Below are 14,749 nucleotides of genomic sequence, written 5' to 3'. Positions count from 1 at the left end.
TCATCAATGAATACGCTTTTTACAGACGCGAGTTAAAATTAACTTAAAAATGACCACTGGAACAGAAAAGTCTCAGGCTTCATTCCCTGAAACAGCCTTCCAGAAGTGTCTGCTGTACTGCACCAGCTCTACTTTTCAATTCTGACCACCATCCGAAACCCCAAATTATCAGTCACAGGCAAAGAAAATGCACGTTTACATATGAAAATGAACAGGGTGTTTCCCCAAAGAATGAGATTTCTTAGTTTTTTCACTTGCTTCTTTTGCTTATCCTGTTGCTAAATGGGGTGAATGTGTCCCAGGGGGGCAGCATAGGGTGGCGGCACACGGAGGTTCTACAGCCCCAAAACTCACCAACCAGGGATGCTGAGGTCAACTACTCAGCTCCCTGCATCCCAGTCACATCTCCTAATATACTCAGATGATAAAGTCCTGTTTCAAAGGGTTGTTACGAGGACAAAGAAATAACATAAACAGCACATGTGGCCTAGGCTCTGGTGTAGTAAATGTTCCAGAAATGTCAGAAGCGATTATTTATGCAACACTTTTGTAACAAGATGAAGAAGCTGGTCTTATGTTTTCAGTAGGCTCCACACCCAGCGTGGAGCCCAATGTGGGGCTTGAACTCATCACTCTGAGCTGAGATCAAGACCTGAGGTGAGATCAAGAGTCAGAGGCTTGGGGCGCCTGGGTGGCTCAGTCGGTTAAGCGTCCGACTTCGCTCGGGTCATGATCTCACGGTCCGTGAGTTCGAGCCCCGCGTCGGGCTCTGTGCTGACGGCTCGGAGCCTGGAGCCTGTTTCAGATTCTGTGTCTCCCTCTCTGTCTGACCCTCCCCCGTTCATGCTCTGTCTCTCTCTGTCTCAAAAATAAATAAACATTAAAAAAAAAATTAAAAAAAAAAAAAAGTCAGAGGCTTAACGGACCGAGCCACATAGGTGCCCCCAAAAAATTGGTTTTTAAAAAGTTCTCGTGCCCAGTTTTGGATCAGTGGGGAAGAGTTAATAATTGCCCCTTCTATTCAACCATCGACACCCATCGACTCAATTGGCTCCGGACGTAAAGTTCCAGCCCAGCGCAGCCCGGAGCACAGCAGACACGGAGTCTTTCCTAGCTGAAAGAGCTCTGGGCCTATCACATGCAGCCAGGCACTGTCCGTAGAGCCTTAGAGTTCTGTGGCATCCACCCACACGTGCAAGGGTGGGTTTGGAGCCATCTCTTGGTGCACAGCACGAACGGGCCGCTCTTCCCTCGCCCTGCACCCGCAACATGCGCAGTCTGCCCCACCCAGTGGAGACGGTCACACTCACAGCGAGCTGGATGGCCAGGTTGTCGGCCACCTTGTCCAGGAGGGCAGTCGTGGGCTTCTCCTTACATAGCAGCACCAGCTCCAAATCCAAGTCCCCCTTGAGCAGCAGGCCCTTTGCCACGAGGCCAACACGCATCACGCCCCGCAGGGTTCTGGTCATGTGCTCCGTCTTCTGCTCCCTGAGGGACAGACCAAAGGATGCTCGGTGAGGGATTCAGCATAGCCAGAACCCAGAGGCCATGGAGAGGCTGGAGTTTCTTAGAAAAGGAGATGTTCACCCCTACGCTGGCCAGTCTCTCTACGAAAGATCCCCACCGCCCCAAAACCTCAAACTTACCCAGCCCCTTCTTTGGTCTCGTCCTCTGGGGGCACATCCACGTTCTCAGACTCGGCGTGCTCACCGCTTCCTTTCTCTTGCTCATCTATCCAGTCAGACACAGCTTTGAGAGCCCTCTCTGTGTGGGACACCATGTTCTGGACGGCCTCCAGTTCCTCTTGGGTTGGATAAACAGAAGAATGCTTTGCCATCACGTGGCGATCATCATTCACAAAAATTCGCATCGGACGCTGGAAATGTGGAAACTCAGTTAAAAACAATGCAGAGACCACACGAGCGTCCGCTTCTCTTCCAAGCCGCCCAACGCAGAATCAGGCTTCATCATTTGTGTGAAAGTAAACGTAGGGGGACGCTCCTGAAGGTGTGGGGAGCAGGACAACTGAATGAAAACGGCTGTTCATTCTCGAGGCAGCTGAGAGGAAGGGGGCACTTCAGGCATTTATATATATATGTATATACACGTACGTATGTGTGTGAATTCAATTACACTGTGCAGCAGTATAATTCAAAAAAGCTAATGAAAAAATAGGAGAATCAAATGCTTTAGGGAAATGCTACATCTTCGAATATGAATAAAGAAATAGTATTTACACTTTTTAAAAACTTACCATTTTTACTTCTTTTTTCTGTAGTGTCTGGAAATCAAATGTTTGCTTATCTTTTCAAACTGTGACAGATTTCCTTGGTGTTATCAATACTTCAACTATCTATAAGATCAGAAAATCATTTTAGTTTCAAGTATTTCATACACGGATGAATTGTAGCAGTCAGATACTGAGTAGGATGAAAGACAGTGGTGCTGCCACGTGAGGGGCCCTGTTAACACAGCAGGACACATCCTTATTTCCAGGTAACCGCTGGTAAGCCGAGGCACAAACTAATTATAAAATGCCCTAAAAATGAAAACAGCTGGTTTCAGAATCCAACTCCACCCACATCTAGAGGGTTTCTATTTCATCTTCCTTCATCTTTTACTTTTTTTAATTTTTTAATGTAAAGTATGCTAGATTTTGTCAAAGTTCATTTATTTATTTTGAAAGAGAGAGAAAGGGAGCACACGTGCACAAGCGGGGGTGGGGGTGGGGGTGGTGGGCAGAGAGATAGGGGGACTGAGGATCCGAACCTGGCTCCTTGCTGACAGCAGAGAGCCCACTGCGGGGCTCAAATCCACAAACTGCGAGATCACAACCCAATCCGAGCTGTACTCAGACACTTAACCAACTGAGCCATCTAGGTGCCCCAGTATGCCCGATTTTTTAAAAGTGTTTATTTATTTTGAAAGGGGGGGGCAGTCAGTTAAGCACCCGATTTTGGCTCAGGTCATGATCTTGCAGAGTTCATGGGTTCGAGCCCCACAACAGGCTCTCTGGTGTCAGCATGGCGCCTGCTTCAGATCCTCGGTCTCCCTCTCCCTCTGTCTCTCCCTGGCTTGCGGGCAGCACACTCTCCTCTCTCGAAAAATAAATATTACAAAAATATTAAAAAGAGCGAGATCATGAGCGGGATGGGGGGGCAAACAGAGAGGGAATCCCAAGCTGGCTACATGCTGTCGGCGAGGAGCCCAACATAGGACTCGATCCCGCAAACCGCAAGATCACGACCTGAACCAAAATCAAGAGTCAGATGCTCACCTGACTGAGCCACCCAGGCACCCCTAAAGTATGTCACTTTTCACAAATATAAAAAATAAAAGCTTAACACGCCTCCAATAAATGGTAACAATATAAATACTCAGCAAAATCCTGGTGTTTGGAGAAGGAAAAGAGAGGGAAGGAGCTCTGGTCTTTGAGGGTCATGAAGAAATGGAAGGAAAGCAGGGGACTAGAGCCCCAAAAGGTGTCTGTCAACCAGAAAGGCAAGAACCTTCTGAAACATCAGGTGGATGTGACCACTGCACCACGTGCCCCCCTCCGTGGGTTAAATTTTGAAGAGACCAAGAGAACTCAAGTGCACAACAGGAGTCTTTAGAACAGGCGTAGCTGTAATTACCATTTGGGGCTCTAAATAACATGCTGACGACAACCTACTCATTCCTACTCTGTGCAAACAGTCTGGTCCACACTGACATCTTCCAAGTGAGTGAACAACACAGAAAATCCATCACAGTGATACACAACAGATGAATCCACCCATCCCATCCAACCACAAAACAGCCAGCCCCTTCGATCGAAGCCAGTTACCAGTCAGGGCAGCAGTCTCCACCTTGTGGAAAGGCACACGCTTCAAGGATAAACTTGGACATGACTGGCCAAAACAAGAATTTCCCACAACACTTCAGGACTACCTAACGATCTAATTGCAAATTTGTAGGTTTCCAAGTGGAACTATAAAATCGAAGGGTGGAACGAGAGCTATGCAAGAGGACAAGTGGGGGTCAAGGGCTTCTTTGGGGGGCAGGGGAGGAGCGGAGGCCAGTCTCCACGATGCCCTTGGTAAATCACTCGGTCACCACCAAGTGGGAGCTCCCACACAGACCTGGACTTGAAACCCTGTCCGCCCAGCCGCTAGCCGCGGGCCCTGAAGTTTCCCCTGGACCTGGATGCGGCCCCTGCACCTCCGAAGGGGGGTAAACATGCAACAAGTCACGGAAAACATGCAGCACAAACGCCACGGACCCTTCAAAATGGCGCCAACTTTCTCTACCAACAGGATTTCTGTTTGCCAGGCTGCTGTGGGGCTAAGTGATGAGTGACGTACAGTAGGAAGTGCCTCCTACATGAAGGAATTATCATTCGTTCAGTGAGGAACGAATGGTATCAAGGTCGCGCTCAAAAAGAATGCTTTACTAATGTTAGATACATATTTTAAGACAAATTGATGGTTGAAAGCACAGGCCTGATATTCGCCCTAAAATACTCCAGTAAGGCAGACAGTGGTGATGGGGAGAAAAATAAAACAAGACGGCAAAATGCTGATAGCTGTCGAAGCTGGGGGATGGGTATGCCTGGATTCATTCACCTCCGAGGTCTGAAAACTTCCGTAACAGTTTTCTTTAACTGCGGAATGTACTTAAGTCCTCCCACAAAAGTACAGCCGTGGAAGGTCATCTAAAAATTCAACCGGAGCGCCTGGGTGGCTCAGTCAGCTGAGCGTCCTACTTCAGCTCAGGTCATGATCTCATGGCTCAGTGAGTTCGAGCCCCATGTCGGGCTGTGCTGACAGCTCAGAGCCTGGAGCCTGCTTCAGATTCTGTCTCTTCCTCTTTCTCTCTGCCCCTCCCTCGCTCCCACTCTCTCTCTCTCTCTCTCAAAAATAAACATTAAAAAAATTTTTTTTTTAACACAAAAATTCAACCAAAGCTCTAGAAACCTAGTTCTTTTTAATTTTTTTATTATTTATTGGTTAAAAAAAATTTTTTTTTATTTTTGAGAGAGAGACAGAGAGAGACAGAGACAGAGCATGAGCAGGGGAGGGGCAGAGAAAGAGGGAGACACAGAATCTAAAGCAGGCTCCAGGCTCTGAGCTGTCAGCACAGAGCCCGACGTGGGGCTCAACCCCACAAACTGCGAGATCATGACCTGAGCTGAAGTCGGATGCTTAACCGACTAAGCCACCCAGGCACCGTTATTGATTTCTGAGAGAGAGAGAAAGAGAACATGAGCAGGGGAGGGGCAGAGAGAGAATCAGAATCGGAAGCAGGTTCCCGGCTCTGAGCTGTTGGCACAGAACCCGACACAGGGCCTGAACTCAGGAACCTCGAGATCGTGACCTGAGCCAAAGTCAAACACTTAACCAACTGAGCCACCCAGGCGCTCCCAGAAACTCAGTTCTAAACCAAGAAGCAGACCATTAGAGAGCTCACAGCCTGATGGTAAAATGGCCATGTCGAACGGCCCCCACTCCTGGCCATACCTATGCTGGAACCTCATTGACCTCACAATGACGGCTGGTAGGTTTAAAACCTGATTTATTTACTCAACAAGTACTCAGTGTGCACCTCCATGCTAGAATGGTGACAGGCATGGCAGAAAAATGCCTTGCCCCTCTGGGCCCAGTGGGCGATGCAAGGTAAAGAATCGCCTTCCTTCCAAGCCCAGCCAGGTGCCAGGAGCCGAGGCTTCACTCCACACGGACTATCTCTTCATGCTACACTCCTCCTCCATCACAAAAACATCAAATGCAGAAAACTTATGGTTTCAGGTGGCTGTGACCCTTTTATTTAGGGTTTTGTAGGACCGACAGTGTCTACCTTACTAAAAAGAGCTCCCCAGAGAAATGGTTGGCCTGCACCTAACACAGAAACTGCGTGAGCTGGGGTCATTTGCAGCATCAGAAAGCAAAGAGGCACTCAGACACTAATGCAGGTCATCCAAAGAACAAGGAGCTGACCTGTGAAGGCTCCCACTGGCCACATCTGGGGCAATGGATTACAAAAAAACAAAACAAACATAAAATGCTTCCACCTGCACAAAGTTCTAGAACAGGCAAAACTATTCAGCAGCTACATTAGGCAGATGGTGGCAGGCACACCTGGGATGGGCGCTTTCGGGGTGATGATCACGGTCTATATCTTGGTAGGAGTTGGTATATTCAATGGTCAAAACTACTTGAATGGTAGTCTCAAGACGTGTACGTTACTTCAAAAGAAAAAAAAGGGGGCTGTAAATAAATACTGGACTCTAGTTAATATTCAGATGGAGGACTGTAATTTTTTGCTACTTTGAAATGCATCATAAAAGTAAAGTGGATTAGACGTCAAAGAAACTCGATAAATGCATAAATAAATGTGGACTGAAGGATGACCAGAACAAAGGAAGAGATGTGTGAAACAAAAGTATAGTCATATGTCAACGGCAGAACCTGAGCTTTATATACAGGTGGCTGTTCACTGTAAAACCATGTCACCTTCGGTATATGTTTGAGAATTTTCATAATGAGATGTTAAAAATAAACAACCTAAGGGGCGCCTGGATGGCTCAGTTGGTTAAGCATCCGACTTTGGCTCAGGTCATGATCTCGCGGTTCCTGAGTTCGGGCTCTGTGCTGACAGCTCAGATCCTGGAGCCTGCCTCGGATTCTGTGTCTCCCTCTCTCTCTCTCAAAAATAAACAAACTTTGAAAAAAAATTAAAAAAAAAAAAAAAAAAAAAAAACTAAAAAAAAAAAAAAAGAAAAAAACCCTAAATTGATTCAGCACATTAAATGCATGGAAAAGCTTGAGTCTGTAATGATACTTAAAAAAAAAAAAAAAAAAAAAAACAAAACCTGGGGCGCCTGGGTGGCTCAGTCGGTTAAGCATCCGACTTCAGCTCAGGTCACGATCTCGCAATCTGTGAGTTTGAGCCCCGCGTCGGGCTCTGGGCTGACAGCTCAGAGCCTGGAGCCTGCTTCCGATTCTGTGTCTCCCTCTCTCTCTCTCTGCCCCTCCCCCGTTCATGCTCTGTCTCTCTCTGTCTCAAAATGCTCTGTCTCTCTCTGTCTCAAAAATAAATAAACATTAAAAAAAAAAAAAACAAAAAAAAAACAAAAAAAAAAACACCCCAAACCCTACTTTGCCACTAGTGCAGAGGTGTATATCCCAACTTCCTACTCTGAAAATGGTGATTTTCCACAGTGGATGTAGGCAATCGCTGTAAGAACAAATGCCACCTGATAGACACTGGGAGTAATCATTCTTGCACCCCTGGGTAAAAAGATGTTGTGACAAAAAACAGAAAAAAACAAACGAAAAACCCAGCCCGTCAAAAGTACCTCAAGGACACGCGTACGCCCCCAAATGCACCCGCTTTCATCGACTGTCCCGCATGTAGGTCTCCATCCGCTGCCTTCACTGTTAAAACTAAGAACGTGGGTGTGCCTCTGTCACAAGTGGCTGCATCTCTTGGTCTTCCTCTGCTCCAAGAGGCAGGCCCCAGAATGAATCCCTGAAGAGACTCACTGGGCTGTGTGGCTGGCCCTGAGCACCCCACCTGGCCCATCTGTGGAACACTCACCCCCAGGCCCTCCTCCCTTAGACCAGACCTTGGTGGTGATGCCTCCTGATTCAGGGGGACAAAGAAAGTAAGAGCACTAATTATGTGAACTAAAACAAATGCTGAAAAACTGGAGACAATGTTCCTTTGCAGGCCAACAAATCTGGCCTCCCCGGTCTCTATGCGAACCCAGACCTGTCATCCAAGCCAGCTTTTCAGAAGCTAACCGCTCTAGTCTTGAATACCAGGGAATCCCTCTCTTTAACAGACAGAGAGGTCTTCTGGGTGAACAGAAACCTCCTTTTCAAGATTTTTAGCAAAGAACACTGTTGGCAAGAGGTCCACAACACCCACCTGCTTGCCTACAGCCAACACTCCACTGGCCCCTGACAACCAAACTTTAAACAGAAGCTGCTCCTGCAACCACCTTTATGATTCAACAGCAAGGCACAAGGAAGCCTGGCTTTTTACCAGTCCAGCTCCTCTGAAAAGAAACCCAAGCGAGGAACAGGTGGAGTGGAGAATCAGGATTTTAAACATGAACTCTGGGTAGCTGGGGATGTTCTAACACGAAGGGATCAGGGTTTTTTTCCTTCTCAAATCCAGCCCACTCACAGCATGCAGAGTTACAGAAGTTTAAACCACAAAACCTTTGGCTTGCAACGTGCTGACCTCTTGCTAAATAGAACTCAACGCACGGCACTTGCTGCTGAAAAAGACACATGCCCAAGTTAGTCTGTAAAATGAACGAACAGGTGCAGTGGCAACACCGCAACAGGTATAGCCCCAACTATCTATTTCACAAAGTGCTACAGCTATTCCAGCAACTCTGGGGAATTGTCCTGAAGCGGATGCTCATCTAAAAGACTGAATGGATTAAGCTTTGAAAGGATCCCAACCCCAGCTCCTGGTTTCCCCATCTCCAGAGCTATCCTATCCTGGAGCATGAAGTGAAATGACACATGCTACTCTTTAGTGACTCTGCAAACCTTTACAGATTGACATCATCAAGGACACGTGAAAAATAATTTTAACAAAGCAACCCAGCCAAAAGATGCCAACCTAAAATCTGGTTATGGATGCCACTCGGAGAAATCTGAAAATCCAACACAGATCCGAACGCTGGTGCAGTGAGTCCCAATTCTGTCTGCAACAGTGTTTTTTACTGGTCCACAGGGAGGTGTAAAGTCAGGGATAATGATTTCCACAAATAGTTTCAATTTTTAAAAAATGTCCTTTTCTCTGATGAAAAAAAGGAGATGTTGTATGCTAATTAAAAACATATTTTCTGGGTGCCTGGGTAGCTTAGTCAGTTGAGCATCTGACTCTTGATTTCGGCTCAGGTCATGATCTTGCAGTTCATGAGATCGAGGGCAGAGCCTGCTTAGGATTCTCTCTCTGCCCCCCCACCCCCCCCCACCCCTCCCGCTCACGCTCTCTCTCAAAATAAACAGAAACAAAAAGAAAGGGAAAAAAAGATACTTTCCTTGACTAAATATAAAGTTGACAAACACAAATTTTTCTCCAAAATGTTTCTGAAACTCCACTGGCCTCCCACGAGACCCAGGAGTCCAGGCTCACTGGTACTGTAGAGCATTCACGGGTCTTGGGAGACAGAAGCCCCACGTTTGCATCCAACTGGGCTCCCCAACCTCGCAGCTGTGGGATCCTCCGGTAAATTATCTACCTGTTCAGAGCTGTTATCAAAAAGGAAATGGCAACACTAGCTATGCCCAAGAGCTGCAAACAGTAAGGATAAAAGGTGACTTTGTGGGAAGATGCTTCATCAACTGAAAAACCGCAAATGTAATATATTAAAGGAGGAATTTCACCAACTCTCGGATGAACCGATAGAAAGGTTTTAAAATCTGCCTGTGAGAGGACATAACAGTTAAGCGTGTATCATGACTCCAGGTGGGAATTACCAAACCCTCTTCCCAACATGCTCTTCAGGCAACAAGCAGGAGAGAAGTAAGCTTAGGAAATCTTCCACACCTGGTTGGGGCAGGGGCAGGAGGGGCGACCCTCCCATGTATCCCCATGGGGAAGCCCTGGATTTTTTTCTTAACTTAGCGTGCAATATGTTTCCTTCTCCCAAAAGCATTCTTTTCCCCTCCCCAGTTACAAAGAAAAAAAGATGATCTCTCAAAGGATGTGAATCCACAGACATGTGAATTATTTTGGTGGGTAAGGGTGGCACTCTTTTCAATAAAACTACTGCAAGATAACTACAGCTTCACATGCAGTATACAAGAAATAACAGAGATCACGTGTACTCTTTAAAGCAGTTTCCCACAATGGCAACATCTTGCAAACTACAGTACAATTCATAACCACAACACTCATGGTGATACAATCAGACAGACCACTGCCATCCCAAGGATCCCTCCTGTTGCCCTTGATTGGTCATACTCACCCTTCCACCACTCCTCATATGCCTAACCCTACCAACCACTAATCCATTCACCATCCCTACAGTTCTGCCACTCCAAGAATGTTATATATATGGAATTCCAGAGTATGTAACCTTTCAGCACTGGCTTGTTTCATGCAACGTAACTGCCTCAAGATTCATCCAAGGTGTTATCAACAGCTTGCTTCTTTTGATCGCTAAGCAGTACTCCGTGGTATGGACGTATCTTGGTTTAACCATTCACCTACTGAAGGACATCTACGTGGCTTCCAGTTCTTGGCTATCAAGGATAAAGCTGCTATGAGCATTTGTGTATAGATTTTTATGTAAACATAAATGTTCCTTTCTTTGGGAGAAATGCCCAAGGGTGAAATTGCTGGGTCATTTGGCAGTTGCCTATTTACTTTCTAAGAACCCACCAAAGAGTTTTTCCAGAGCTGATTAAAAAAAGAAAAAAAAAAAAGCTCTAAATAAATAAATTACGTTGAATACAAACTCAAGTAACTTCATCAAAATTGACTCAGTTCATCTTCCCTCCACTCGTCAGTTCACACACCTGCTCTGTGGGATGCGAGAAGCCCACAGACCTCCATTTACTGGACAGCTATTACTCCCCCCTGCTAGGACTCTGCACAGGTCACCCACAGGACAAATGTTTATTAAGCGCCACTATGTGCCATGGGGCCGGGCTGGTTACTTCCACATTGTTGACATCTGGACTGTTTTCTTGAATTATGAATGCATAGCAAGGATTATTAACCTGCAAAAAATCTAGAAGTACCACTGAGAAGCAAACCTAACCCGCAACATCTTATTCTTTAAACACACACAGATTCAGGTAAGAGGAAAAAAGCAGTCCAAAGGAAGCAGCAGCAAAGCAGGTGGCCTGCAAAATTATCCCAGTAAGACTGAGCTCAAACCACAATCCTAATGAAAATAAGAAGAAAGAGGACTGTTTGGAATGTCAAGGAAAATTACAATGGATCTCAAGTTGTCCATAGCACCAATTCTCACTAACTGCCCAAGATTATAAAAATAATTTGGAGCAAATGTACATACTCTAATAAAAGTTACTTCGTAACTAAATGGTCCTTAGTGTTCATATATAGCACACAAGAAAATGGTCCTTGGACAATAAACTCATCTTCCTGCTAAAAACTAGTGGCTACATGGGCGCCTGGGTGGCTCAGTTGGTTGAGCGTCCGACTCTGGATTTCGGCTGGGGTCATAATCTCATGGTTCATGGGATTGAGCCCCATGTCCAGCTCTGTGACTACATTTTTCTTCATTCCATAAGCACTCAATGAGAAAAAAAATTAAATTTCAACTGGACATCGTTTTCCCAAGACATCTGAAAACAGTAGATGTTAAAAGTCATTCTGAACTTCCAATCACAATTTATAATGGGATCACCTATAAAGTGCAACCTTGGAAAAATCTCACAGGGATTCAACAAAGCATAAAACGGCAAGGAACAATTTTTAAAAGTCAGTACACTGACAAGGCTCCGTAACAAACACCTGTCCACCATGCTCTCACTATCATTTCGATAACAATGCTAGCACCACAAAGAATCAGCACTGACTTACCCTAAACAACAGAGCAGAGAGGGAAGCTAGTGGTTTCAGACAAAACCGCCAAGTGCTGCAGCTGGAATCTGAAGGAATCTCATCCCTTCAGGGCCCCAACCTGCTTCACTGTATGTAGATTCTTGTCAAACCAATGTCTGCCTTTAACCTGAAACCCCTTCGCTAAAAACAGAAATCAAATCCTTTTTTCCCCAGGACTTGGGTGAGATAGAAAGCATCCAATATATACAGCCTAGAAAATCGTAATTCCCATGAAAGTTCAATCAAAGCAACATTCAGATAAAATGGCATGCAGATACGTGCATGTAATGTTAGATGGTGTGATTTACACATCCTTCAAAACTGCACAAAGTTAACCAACTTACTGACAGGAGGGCAAGTCCAAGGAGGTATAAACCCAAGTTTCTTGGGGAAAGGAATTATTCCTCTGAGCCATGAAAGGTGAAATCAGGAGAAACTGGGAAGGAGGGTGAGAGAGGTAAATAAGAGGGACCTGATCCAGCCCAAAGAAAACTTCTAAAGCCTTTTTTCAGAGGAACATTTCCAAGCCCCACAACTTGCTGAGGCCTACAGACAAGATGCTGCCTACTGTTTACCCAAAGAGAAGAGGCTCATAGACTTACAGAAAGCTCTTTCCTCATCACGGACTCCACCTGTTCCTACCTGGAGACGTGAAGCAGGGGGAACATGGAAAAGAGCCACCATGAAAGTGACATCAATGTATTAGCAGCGGCTCTTGCCAATGTAGTTTTTTAACAAGAATTAAAAAAAACTAAGAAACAGCCTTAGATTCTTCACTCCCGGTAATACGGACCTCGGGGAAAAAAGAAAAAAAGCCCTCTTAAATATACTAGAAGAAGCTAAAGAATTTTTGCCTATAGACACTAGACAAGTTCAATCAGGAAAAAACAAACAAAAACTGCAATTACCCACCAGTGTTCCAAAAAGAGTATGATTCCCAGACTTGTCCAAGCTCTAGGAGTAGGGAAACTGATGAACCCACACTCGGTGCCGGCAAGGCCACGTCTGGCAGTAACTGCCAGCCTCCAATCAACTCCAAACACCAGGGCCTGCAGAGATTCCATTCACAAATCCCAGGGACCACGATCAACTCACGCGGTCAACCAAGAGCTCAGGGGCAAAGACTGCAGGACTAGGGACAGGGATAGTAACGCCTGTACCCAGGGGCCTTTTATTTATTTATTTCCCTTTTCTAGCTGTTAATGAGCTTCTGGTTCCCACACTTCATTCACAATCTGAGTGGCTGCTGTTACCTACCTACATCCCACGAGACCACACACAAAGCATCACACACAAAGCACAGTGGCAGCAGGGTGAGCAATCCAAGGAGACTCCCAGCCACAAATACCTGCGAAAGAGTCTGAAGCCCTCAATTTGAGTCCCAACTCTGAGTGGCACCTTGGGTTTCCCCCTGGAACCCAAATATGCCAAAGGCCACCCACTTTAAAGAGGAGATCATCCTAACCAATCAGAAAAAGATTCAAAACCACTGAAATACCGGAGTCCAGAAAAGAAAGGCTTATCAGGGAAACCGGTACTCCCTTATTGATCCATCACGTCCCCTGAGCAGAATCCCAAGCAACAATCAATCAACTCTGGAAATACTAAGAAATGGTTTAGCTCCCCAAGTCTAGACAATGAACTGGGGGAGAGCATGCTGATCACTGTACAACCCAGATAATTCATCCAGGCTCAGGATTAACTGTGGCAGAACTTCAACTCAGTCACTCAACTACTTAATACGGTAGAAAACTGTTTTAAACTCTCATGTTTGGGTCACAATCTTGCAAGTTTCAGTGTACCCAAATATCGCACCACATCACCATTTTGAGGGAGGATGCAAATCCTAAGCAATCCGGATAAAATTCAACATCAATGAAACACCTAAACTAATGAAAGGGAAAGCTTAAACCCTACGCCAATTTTGGGTCCTAATCTGAGGCAGGCCTGGCTGATCACAGATTGGGGAACCCCATACAACCGACAGAGGCCTCCTCTGCAATCAGCGTGGGAACAGGGTCCCAAGGAGGAGGTCCGCATCTCCACGCCATGTAAGGACAAAGGCGGCGACATTTCCCGCCTCGGGAACCTGGGACTCTCCTGGAACCCGGGACGGGACAGGGACAAAGACTAAGAAGGAATGAGGAGGGGGTCGCCCCTGCTGCGCCGGCCAGGACTCTACCGGCCAAGGGGGGTGTGTGCTCCCGGCACGTGCGCGCGTGCGCGCGGGACGCAGCAACAGACAAAGCCGGGCCCGGGGGACTCGGCGGCCGGGGGCCCGGTGCGCGCGCACCCCCCGTGCGAGGCGCCGCCGCCGGCCGAGGGGCCGCGAAGGGGGGGGGCGGATGCGCGCGCACCGGGCCCTCGCCGCCGCCGCCGCCATTTTGTTTCCTCGGCACAATGGGGGAGAGTAACGGCCGAGCGCGGGAGCGAGACTGGAGAGGGAGGAATGAGCCCGGCCCTGGGGGGAGAGAACCGGGCGTAGGAGAAGAGCGCGGGGCGCCTCAGGCCTTGTCACCGCGACCCCTCAGCCGGGCCCGCGCTGAGTGGGAGGACTGGCGGGGGGAGGGGCAGAGGCGGGAGCGGGCCCAGCCGCCGCCACATTGACGCTTACCTTGTCGGCGTTCCCTTCCCCGACCGCAACCGCCGCCGCCGCCCTCCTACCACAGCCCGCCGGGGTCTCCCCCCAAAAGCCACGCGGTGCGCACCGGGCTGCTGAGTCCAACTGCAATGGCGAGAAGAGGAGGAGGAGGAGCCGGGGCCGGGGGCGAGCGGGCGGGCGGGCGCGCGCCGGGGAGGTGCGGGCCACGTGATCGGCTGGAGCCCCGCCCCCTGCCGCCGCGTTGCCGCTTGACGCAGGCCCAGCCCGGGAGGGAGGGAGCAACGAAAAGAGATAAGGAGGTGGGCTTTAGTCACGTGGCAAGAGCGTAGCCGTTGCGTTCTGGTCACGTGGAGTCGAAACGTTTACCTCCCTTTTTGAGTCCTTGATCATGTGACAGTGGCCAATACAGAGTCTTGGCCACGTGACAAGGACTTTGGCGCTTTCCTTTGGTATTGGTAGGTCTCCATCATGTGATATGGTCGCCGTTCTTTTTTTCAATGGCGGTTTTAAGCGGCATCACCACGTGGTTCAGGGCGAGAGGCGGAGTCTCCCCCTGCTGCTAGTTTA

General features: G+C 47.6%; 1 protein-coding gene across 5 annotated transcripts in view; it reads right to left on the bottom strand.

The window, feature by feature from the left end:
- The window catches only part of ILF3 (interleukin enhancer binding factor 3), a 31,666-nt gene extending 17,276 nt beyond the window's left edge, over positions 1-14,390 (bottom strand). For 3 of the 5 annotated variants that reach the window (XM_060630228.3, XM_060630231.3, XM_060630233.3), the window contains exons 1-4: positions 14,195-14,389; positions 2,255-2,353; positions 1,647-1,876; positions 1,311-1,488 (exon numbers count right to left, since the gene is read on the bottom strand). In XM_060630228.3, coding sequence (XP_060486211.1) covers positions 1,311-1,488; positions 1,647-1,876; positions 2,255-2,257 — 411 coding nt within the window. In that variant the 5' untranslated portion in view covers positions 2,258-2,353; positions 14,195-14,389. Of the gene's footprint in view, positions 1-1,310; positions 1,489-1,646; positions 1,877-2,254; positions 2,354-6,116; positions 6,224-14,194 lie in introns of all 5 variants that reach the window. The other 2 variants (XM_060630229.3, XM_060630232.3) reach the window with 2 other exon arrangements.
- Between the last annotated feature and the right edge of the window lie 359 nt (positions 14,391-14,749).

Source organism: Panthera onca, chromosome A2 (assembly GCF_046562875.1).
Source record: "Panthera onca isolate mPanOnc1 chromosome A2, mPanOnc1 haplotype 2, whole genome shotgun sequence".
NCBI lineage: Eukaryota > Metazoa > Chordata > Mammalia > Carnivora > Felidae > Panthera > Panthera onca.
Note: the sequence above shows the minus strand (reverse complement) of the source record. Positions and strands in the feature narration are given on the sequence as shown.